The sequence below is a fragment of the Balaenoptera ricei genome, chromosome X (genome assembly GCF_028023285.1).
Source record: "Balaenoptera ricei isolate mBalRic1 chromosome X, mBalRic1.hap2, whole genome shotgun sequence".
Lineage (NCBI taxonomy): Eukaryota > Metazoa > Chordata > Mammalia > Artiodactyla > Balaenopteridae > Balaenoptera > Balaenoptera ricei.
Window position 1 is genome coordinate 58,520,272 of NC_082660.1, and position 11,064 is coordinate 58,531,335.

General features: G+C 37.1%; 1 protein-coding gene across 1 annotated transcript; it reads right to left on the reverse strand.

Moving 5' to 3' along the window:
• Positions 1-7,553: 7,553 nt before the first annotated feature.
• On the reverse strand, positions 7,554-8,203 carry LOC132357705 (frataxin, mitochondrial-like). The gene has a single exon (XM_059911385.1). It carries the CDS (start codon positions 8,201-8,203, stop codon positions 7,556-7,558), a length of 648 nt encoding a protein of 215 aa, XP_059767368.1. The 3' UTR covers positions 7,554-7,555.
• Positions 8,204-11,064: the final 2,861 nt, after the last annotated feature.

Genomic DNA, 11,064 nt, shown 5'->3' on the forward strand with positions numbered 1-11,064 from the left:
CCAAAACATATGGGGTGCAGCAAAAACAATTTTAAGAAGGAAGTTTTTTAGCAGTAAAATCCTACCTCAAAAAATCAGAAAAATCTCAAATAAACAACCTAAGCTTACACCTAAAGCAAGTATAGAAAGAAGAACAAAAACAACAACAACAACAAAAAAAAAAACCAAAGTTAGTAGAAGAAATCATAAGGATCAGAGGAGAAATAAATGAAATAGAAATGAAGAAAACAACAACAATGGGACTTCCCTGGTGGCATAATGGTTAAGAATCCATCTGCCATTGCAGGGGACACGAGTTTTATCCCTGGTCCAGGAAGATCCCACATACCACAGAGCAACTAAGCCTGTTTTGCACAACTACTCAGCCTGCACTCTAGAGCCCACGAACCACAACTACCGAGCCTGTGTGCCACAACTACTGAAGCCCACACGCCTAGAGCTCATGTTCCACAACAAGAGAAGTCACCACAATGAGAAGCCCACACACCACCATGAAGATTATCCCCCAGTCAATGCAACTAGAGAAAGCCTGCGTGCAGTAACAAAGACACAACACAGACAAAAATAAATAAATAAATAAGAAAACAATGGCAAAGAGTAGTAAAAATAAAAGTTGATACTTTGAGAAGATGAACATAATTGATAAAACTTTAACGAGACTCATCAAAAAAAAAAAAAGGAAGAGGACTCAAATAAATAAAATTACACATGAAAAAGGAGAAGTTACAACTGACACCTCAGAAATACAAAAGATGATAAGACAATACTACAAGTAACTATATGCCAATAAAATGGACAACCTGGAAGAAATAGACAAATTCTTACAAAAGTACAACCTTCCAAGACTGAACCAGGAAGAAATAGAAAATATGAACAGACTAATCACAAGTAATGAAATTGAAACTGTGATTAAAAATAGTCCAAAAACAAAAAGTCCAGGAATTGATGGCTTCACAGGTAAATTCTATCAAACATTTAGAGAAGACATAACCCCTATCCTTCATAAACCCTTCCAAAAAATTACAGAGAGTGGAACACTCAAACTCATTCTATGAAGCCACCATCACCCTGATACCAAAACCAGACAAGGATATCACAAAAAAGAAAATTATAGGCCACTATCACTGATGAACATAGACACAAAAGTCCTCAACAAAATACTAGCAAACCGAATCCAAAAGCACGTTAAAAGCATCATACACCATGATCAAGTGGGATTTACCCCAGGGACGTAAGGATTCTTCAATATAGGCAAATCAATCAATGTGATAAACCACATTAGCAAACTGAAGAATAAAAATTATATGACCATCTCAATAGGTGCAGAAAAAGCTTTTGACAAAATTTAACACCGATTCATGATAAAATCTCTCCAGAAAGTGGGCATAGAGGGAATCTAACTCAACATAATAATGTCCATATATGACAAACACACAGCAAACATCATTCTCAATGGTGAAAATCTGAAAACATTTCCTCTAAGATCAGGAACAAGACAAGTGTGTCCACTCTCACTACTATTATTCAACATAGTTTTGGAAGTCCTAGCCACGGCAATCAGAGAATAAAAACAAATAAAAGGAAACCAAATTGGAAAAGAAGTAAAATTGTCACTGTTGGGCTTCCCTGGTGGCACAGTGGTTGAGAATCTGCCTGCCAATGCAGGGGACACAGGTTCGAGCCCCGGTCTGGGAAGATCTCATATGCCGCAGAGCAACTGGGCCCGTGAGCCACAACTACTGAGCCTGTGCATCTGGAGCCTGTGCTCCACAACAAGAGAGGCTGCAATAGTGAGAGGCCCATGCACCGCGATGAAGAGTGGCCCCCACTTGCCGCAACTAGGGAAAGCCCTCACACAGAAACGAAGACCCAACACAACAAATAAATAAATAAATAAATAAATAAATAAATAAATAATTTAAAAAAATTGTCACTATTTGCAGATGACATGATACTATACATAGAAAATCCTAAAGATGCCACCAGAAATCTACAAAAGCTAATCAATGTATTTAGTAAAGTTGCAGTATACAAAATTAACACAGAAATCTCTTGCATTCCTATACACTAATAATGAAAGATCAGAAAGAGAAATTAAGGAAACATTCCCATTTACCATTGCAGCAAATAGAATAAAATACCAAGGAATAAAACTACCTGAGGCAAAAATCCTGTACAGAGAAAACTGTAAGATACTGATGAAAGAAATCAAAGATGACACAAACAGATGGAGAGATATACCATGTTCTTGGATTGGAAGAATCAATATTGTGAAAATGACTATACTACTCAAAGCTATCTACAGATTCAATGCAATCTCTATCAAATTACTGATGAGATTTTTCACAGAATTAGAAGAAAAAATTTTACAATTTGTATGGAAACACAAAAGACCCCAAATAGCCAATGCTATCTTGAGAAAGAAAAATGGAACTGGAGAAATCTGGCTCCCTGACTTCAGACTATACTACAAACCTACAGCAATTAAGACAGTATGGTACTGACACCAAACCAGAAATGTACATCAATGGCACAGGATAGAAAGCCCAGAGATAAACCCACACACCTATGGTAACCTAATCTATGACAAAGGAGGAAAAATATACAATGGAGGAAAGACAGCCTCTTCAATAAATGGTGCTGGGAAAACTAGACAGCCACATGTAAAAGAATGAAATTAGAACACCCCCTAACACCAGACACAAAAATATACTCAAAATGGATTAAAGACCTAAATGTAAGGCCAGACACTATAAAGCTCTTAGACGAAAACATAGGCAGAACACTCTTTGACATAAATCACAGCAAGATTTTTTTTGACCCACCTCCTAGAGTAATGAAAATAAAAACAAAAATAAACAAATGGGACCTAATGAAACTTAAAAGCTTTCACACAGCAAAGGAAATGATAGACAAGACAAAAGGACAACCTTCAGAATGGGGGAAAATATTTGCAAATGAAGTAACTGACAAAGGATTAATGTTTAAAATATACAAGCAGCTCATGCAGATCAATATAAAACAAAAACAAAAACAAAAAAACAACCCGACCTAAATACACCTTTTTCCAGAGAAGACATATAGATTGCCAACAAACACATGAAAAGATTCTCTGCATCAGTAATTATTAGAGAAATGCAAATGAAAACTACAGTGAGATATCACCTCACACCAGTCAGAATGGCTATGATCACAAAATCTACAGACAATAACTGCTGGAGAGGATGTGGAAAAAAGGGAACCCTCTGCACTGTTGGTGGGAATGTAAATTGGTATAGCCACTATGGAAAACAGTATGGATGTTCCTTCAGAAACTAAAAATAGAACTACCCTATGACACAGCAATCCCACTACTGGACATATATCCTGAGAAACCCATAATTCAAAAAGACACATGTTCCCCAATATTCATTGCTACACTATTTACAATAACCAGGATGTGGAGGCAACCTAAATGTCCATCAACAGATGAATGGATAAAGAAGATGTGGTACATATATACAATGGACTATTACTCAGCCATTAAAAGGAACGAAATTGGGTCATTTGTAGAGACTTGGATGGACCTAGAGAGTGTCATACAGAGTGAAGTGAGTCCGGAAGAGAAAAACAAATATTGTATATTAACGCATATATGTGGAATCTAGAAAAATGGTTCAGATGATCTTATTTGCAAAGCAGAATTAGAGACACAGACATAGAGAACAAATGTATGGATACCAACGGGGAAAGGGGGGGTGTGGGAGGAATTGGGGGATTGGGATTGGCACATATACACTGTTGATACTATGTATAAAATAGACAACTAATGAGAACATACTGTATAGCACAGGGGACCCTAGTTAATGCATTTTGGTGACCCAAATTGGAAGGAAATCCAAAAAGAAGAGGTTGTGTGTATATGTATGGCTGATTCATTTTGTTGTGCAGTGGAAGTTAGCACAACATTGTGAAGTAACTATACTCCATTAAAAATTAATTAAAAATAAAATAAAATATTCATTTAAGGAAATACCTGGAGACAAATGTAAACAAAAATACAATGATCCAAAATCTATGGAATGCAACAAAAGCAGTTCTAAGAAGGAAGTTTATAGTGATTCAAGCTTACCTCAGGAAACAAGAAAAATGTCAAAGAAACAACCTAACCTTACATGAACTAGAAAAAGAACAAACAAAACACAATGTTAGTGGAAGGAAAGAAATCATAAATATCAGAGCAGGAATGAGTGAAATAAAGAGAAAATATTGGAAAAGGTCAATGAACTAGGAGCTTGTACTTTGAAAAGGTAAACAAAACTGATACACTTTTTGCTAGACTCATCAAAAAAAAAAAAAAAAAAGAGAGGGCTCAAACCAATTAAATCAGAAATGAAAAAGAAGTTACAGTTGACACCACAGAGATATAAAGGATCATAAGAGACAACTATGAACAACTGTATGCCAGCAAAATGAACAACCTAGAAAAAAAAAAGACAAATTCTTAGAAATTTACGATCTCCCAAGGCTGAACCAAGAAGAAATAGAAAATATGAGCAGGTCAATTACTAGTAATTCAATTGTATTAGTAATAAAAAATCCCAAGAAACAAAAGTCTAGGAACAGGCTTTACAGGTGAATTCTACCAAGCATTTAAAGAGTTAACACCTATTCTTTTCAAACTATTTGAAAACGTTGTAGAGGACAGAATGCTTCTAAACTCATTCTACAAGGCCAGAATCACCCTGGCTAGATACCAAAACCGGACAAGCATATCACAATAAAAAGGAAAATTATAGGCCAATATCACTGATGAATATAGATGCAGAAATCTTCAAAAAAAATATTAGCAAACTGAATCACAGTACATTAAAAGGATTATACACCATGATGAAGTGGGATTTATCCCAGGGATGCAAAGATTTTTCAGTATCTGCAAATCAATCAATGTGATGCACTACATAAACAAATTCAAGTATAAAAACCATATGATCATCTCAACAGACATAGAAAAAGCTGATGGCAAAATTCAACATCCATTTATGATAAAAACTCTCAAGCAATAGGGCATAGAATGAACATATCTCAACATAATAAAGGCAATATGTGACAAACCCACAACTAACATCTTACTCGATGGTGAAAAGCTGAAAGCATTTCCTCTAAGATCAGGAACAAGACAAGGATGCCCACTCTTGCCACTGTTATTCAACATGTTATTGAAAATCCTAGCCCTAGCAATCAGACAAGAAAAAAGAAATACAAGGAATCCAAATTGGGAAGGAAGAAGTAAAATAGTCACTGTCTGTAGATGACATGATACTGTACACAGAAAATCCTAAAGATGCCACCAGAAAACTATTAGAGCTCATCAGTGAGTTTAGTAAAGTTGCAGGATGCAAAATTAATATACAGAAATATGTTTCATTTCTATACACTAACAACAAACTATTGGAAAGAGAAATTAAGGAAACAACCCCATTTACCATTACATCAAAAAGAATAAAATGCCTAGGAATAAGCCTACATAAGTAGGTAAAATAACTGTACTCGGAAAACTATAAGACCTGGATGAAAGAAATTGGAGACAATACAAACAGATGGAAATATATACCATGTTCATGGATAAGAGGAAGTAATATTTTTAAAATGACCATAGCACCCAAGACAAACTACAGATTCCATAAAATCCCTATCAAAACACCAAGGGTATTTTTCATAGAACTAGAACAAATAATTTTAAAATATGTATGGAAACACAAAAGACCCTGAACAGCCATAAAAATCTTGAGAAAAAAGAACAGAGCTGGAGGAATATCACTGCCTGACTTCAGACTATATTACAAAGCTACAGTATTGAAAACAGTATGGTACTGGCATAAAAACAGACACATAGACCAGTGAAACAGAATAGAGAGCACAGAAATATACCCATATATTTATGGCCAATTAATCTATGACAAAGGAGGCAAGAATGTACAATGGAGAAAAGACAGTCTCTTCAATAAGTGGTGCTGGGAAAACTAGAGGGTTACATGTAAAATAATGAAATAAGAACATTCTCTAACACCATATACAAAAATAAACTCAAAATAGATTAAAGACCTACATGTAAGACTGGAAATCATTAAACTACTAGAGGAAAACAGAGGCAGAACACCTTTTTTTTTTTTTCTTGGCTTATAAACAGAAATTTATTTCTCATAGTTCTGGAGGCTGGGAAGTCCAAGATCAAGGCCCCAGCAGACTGGGTGTCTGGTGAAGGCTTGCTTCTTTCTTCATAGACAGCTGTCTTCTCTCTGTGTCCTCACATGGTGAAAGGGATGAAGGAGCTCTCTGTGGTCTCTCTTATAAGGGCACTAATCTCATTTATGAGGGTTGTGATTGGGGGTTAGGATCAACACCTTAACATTCAGCCTACAGCCCAGGCTTAGCACAGTAATGGCACAATAAAAGATGATCATTTGAACATGAATTCAACTGAAATTCAAGTAGAACAAAACCCAAAACCATATACTTACTCTATAGCTTAAAGTTCACTGTCATCTCCTCTACTAGAAGGAATTAAAGCTGGCCTGTTAAGTTGCCTGACAGGACCATTAAATGTCTAAATTGGGGATCGACTATATTCTATCCAGTTTAACCCTCTCTGTTAACACGGGAAAACAGAGGTCCTGGGAGTTCAAGAAACTTGCCCAGAGACAGACAACTACTTTTGGGCTGGGCCAAGTGTAAGACTGGGGTTCCTTTCATTAACACCAACATCTTTTCATTTATGTGGCCTTTCACAATTTACCAAGCACCTCCTCAGCTCCATGACCTCATTTATTATACTATATCCATGAGCTTACAGAGATGGCTTTTGGGAGATTTTTTGCATCCTCAGACCAGTGTTGTGATAGCTTATTTTATACTGACTCTTAAATTTAAAAAATATATATGTATACACACATGTAAATGTGTGTGTACATATATATGCACATATGGAAGACACGGCACCACATCTCCCTGTGTCACCCCATGCGAGCCACACCCTGACAGTCACAAAGCACAGAGAGAAAATGGTATTCGGTTTGAGAATTCCCGAGTTGCTACTGATATTTCAATACTAAAGGGCTTAGAAGTGTTTACACTTTCAAGAGGAGTAGGAATGTTTTAGGCTTCCCTTTAATGAGTCTCATTTTGAGACAGGATGGCAAGGTTGGCCAGCCACTCTTCATGCAGTTATTGTAGTAAGTCTTTCAGAGAATGAATGGTGAAGCCAATTCATTTCTCCTCCTGGAATTTGTCCTTCTTCTTTTTCTTTGTTGTGAGGTTATATATTAAAGGTATGGGCATACAGACATTATGAAATATAAGGGCTATCACTTGAGGGAGGAAATCAGACAATAAATCCAAAGAAACCAGTGGAAATTAAAAATCTGAACTTAGGGGCAGGGCGGAAGTTGACACGGTCTTTTCACAGAGCCGTTACACATAATGCAACTGTCCTCAAAAGCAGGAATGGAAAAAACTAGCCATTCAGCTGCAGAATGAAACCGGGATCTTGGCTTTAGAGCTTTCAATGTCTTTAGCATTAGGCTGGGCAGCAAGTGCCTTTTCCAGAGTAGGCCAGAGAAGATAAGTCCAATTTGGTTTTTAAGGCTTGAGTCAGCTCTGTGGCCAGCAGCTCGTGGAGGGACACACCATCGTGGGAGTACATCCAGTTTCTCCCAATCCAGTCGTAACACTTGGGGCCACTGGATGGTGAAGATAACCAGATCTTCTTGTTTGGGGTCTGTTTGTTGATCACGTACGTTCCTAGATCTCCACCCAGTTTAATTGTTAAAACACCACTCCCAAAGGAGACATCATAGTCTTCAAATGTGTAAGGTTTGTCTGCAAGGTCTTCAAAAAACCCTGCTAAGGAGTCCAGCGTCTCCTCGGCCAGTCTTTCATAGGTGGTATCGTCCAGAGGGCCAGCGTCACCCAAAGTTCCCGTTGTCCTCAAATTCATCCAACAGACACACTGCTTTTTGACATTTAGGATCTGGTTGAGGCAGCAGAGGCTCAGACTGGGCTGACTGGGTGTGCCGGCTGCAGCGGTCCCGGTGCGCAGGCCCCGGCAGCCATAGAGCTGAGGGTCCTTCATTGGCCGCAGGGCCCTGGCGTGGGCCTGGGCAGAACCCTGTGGGGCCGAGCAGGGCAAGAGGCTGGCAGCCGCTCGGCGCCCTAGCGTCCACATCCAGAACACCCTTTGACATAAATGGTAGCAATATTTTTTGGATATGTCTTCTAAAATAAAGGAAATAAAAGCAAAAATAAACAAATGGGACCTAATTAATCTTAAAAGCTTTTGCACAACAAAGGTAACTATCAACAAAATAAAAATATAACCTGCTGAATGGGAGAAAATATTTGCAAATGACATGACTGATAAGGAGTTAATGTCTAAAATATATAAACAGCTCATAGAACTCAACATCAGAAAATAAACAACTCAATTAAAAAGTGGGCAGAAGACCTGAATAGATATTTTTCCAAAGGGGAAATGAAAGGATTCAAATTACAGCATTTTGTTGAACACAACAGTTCCAGAAAGCATTGATTGTGTAAGCAAGGGGTTTTTTTTAAAGGAGTGCTTTTTGGAAGACTAAGACCAAGTTGAGAAAGTAGGCGGACTGGGAGTCTAGCCCAGGTTGGAGCTGAATAATGGAACATGGTAACTGAGGCTTATGTCCAGAATGGAAGTGTAGGGTATGCGGCAGAGGGCAGTTGTCAAGGCACTGGGCTAGGCAGTTGCACACAAATTAGTAAAATGTCAACCCATGTAGCCCTTATGACAAACCTGTGAGAAAAAAATGAGGCTCAGAGAGGTTGTTACTTCCTTAAGTTAACAAAAATGGAAAGTGACACAGCTGAGGGCTAAACCCAGGTCTCTTCGAAGTAAATTCTATGTTCCTACCAATACTCATGCTGCCCTAGTAGACTGTCTGCTAGGGTTGTGGGAGAGAGGGGCCGGGGAGCCCCATTCATACCAGGCTGTGCGGAGTGTTGCCAGGGAAGCCACTAAATCTTGAAAGTTTAGCTCCTCCACAAACATCCAACAAGAGATCAAGAGGAAGTCAATTGAAGTAAAGTTTTCATACTTCACTCAAAGTGGTAAAATGTTCATATTAGTAGACTTATAAGTCATATATGTAGTGATCGAAAATAAAGAGCATATCCAAATAGCATAGCCTCAAAATACATGAGGCAAAAAATGATAGAGTTAAAAAGAGATAGACAAATGCAGAATTATAGTAGGAGATTTCAACATTCCTCTCTGAGCAACTGACAGAATTAAGAGACAGAAAATTAGCAAAGATTTATTAAATCTGAACAACTAATTCAACTAACAGGATCTAAATGAATATAACACTTCACCCAAGAACAGCATAATACAAAATTTTTTCAAGTGCCCATAGAATTGTTACAAATGTATAGAAAATTTCAAGTGATAGAACAAACCTCAACAAATTTAAAAAAATTGAAATCATAATATTTAAAAAATTGAAATCATAATTTTCTGGTCATAATAGAATCAAACTAGAAATCAGTAACATAAAGAAATCAGAAAAAGCTTCAACATTTGGTTATTAAAGCACACATGTTTAGTTATTCAATGACTCAAATAGAACGTCTCAAAGAAAATAAAAAGTACATAGATCTTAAGAGAGTGAAAAGACAAGCCACAAATTGGGAGAAAATAATTGTGAACTCACATCTGATAAAGAACTTGTATCCAAAAAAAAAAAAGTCTTAAAACTCAACAATAAGTAAATAAGCCACCCGATAAATAAGTGGGCAAAAGATCTGAACATATACCTCACCAAAGAATATATACAAATAGCAAGTAAACATATGAAAATGTGCTCAACATCATATGGCATTAGAGAATTGTAAATTAACAAAGATGAGTTACCACTACACACTTATTAGAATGGCTAAAATCCAAAACACTGACTCCACGAAATACTGGCAAGGATGTGGAGGAGAAAAGATCTCTCATTGTTGGTCAGAATGCAAAATAGCACAACCACTTTGAAAGAAAGTTTGGCAGTTTTTTTATAAAACAAAATATACTCTTACCATATGTTTCAGAAATTACAGTCCTTGGCATTTACCCAAATGAGTTGAAAACTTATGTCCACACAAAAATTGTACACAGATGTTTACAGCAGTTTCATTCACAATTGCCAAAACTTGGAAGCAACTTAATGTCCTTCAGTAGTTGGATGGATAAATAAACTGTGGTACATCTAGACAATGGAATATCATTCAGCACTAAAAAGAAATGAGCTACCAAGCTATGAAAAGACATGAAGTAAATTCAAAGGCATATTACAAAGTGAAAGGATGTAAGCTGAAATGGTTACACACTGTATGATTCCAACTACATAGCATTTTGGAAAAGATAAAACTATGAGACAGTAAAAAGATCAGTAGTTTCCAGGAACTTGTGGGGAGAGAGGAATGAATAGGCAGAGCACAGAGGACTTTTAGGGCATTGAAATTATTCTGTATGATACTATAGTGGTAGATATATGGACAACAAAAAGAGAACACTTTTGTAAACTATGGATTTGGGGCAATGATGATGTATCAATGCAAGTTTATCAATTGTAACAAATGTACCATTCTCAAATGTATTGAGAGTGGGAGAGGCTGTGTGCATGGTGGAGAACAGTGGTAAATGAGAATTCTCTGTACTTTTTGCTTAATTTTCCTGTGAACCTAAAATTTTTCTAGGAAATAGTCTATTTAAAAGAGGGGGAAATTAGAACTTCTCAAATCTTGTGAGGTGCAATGAGACCATACTCTAAGGGAAATTTGTACCTCTAAATGTTTATGCTTGAAATAAGAAATGACTGAAGAAGTGATGTCACCAAATGGAGGAATAAAACACCCCCACTAATATCCTCCTTCAACAGCAATTTGGCAACCAGTCACAGACAAAAGTGCCTTTGTGGGAGCTTTAATACTCGGGTAGAAGATTGTGAAACCCCAGTGGAGTCTGAGACCAAGGAGAGCTGTTTTGAGAAGAGAGAGAGAGCTCTGCACCCA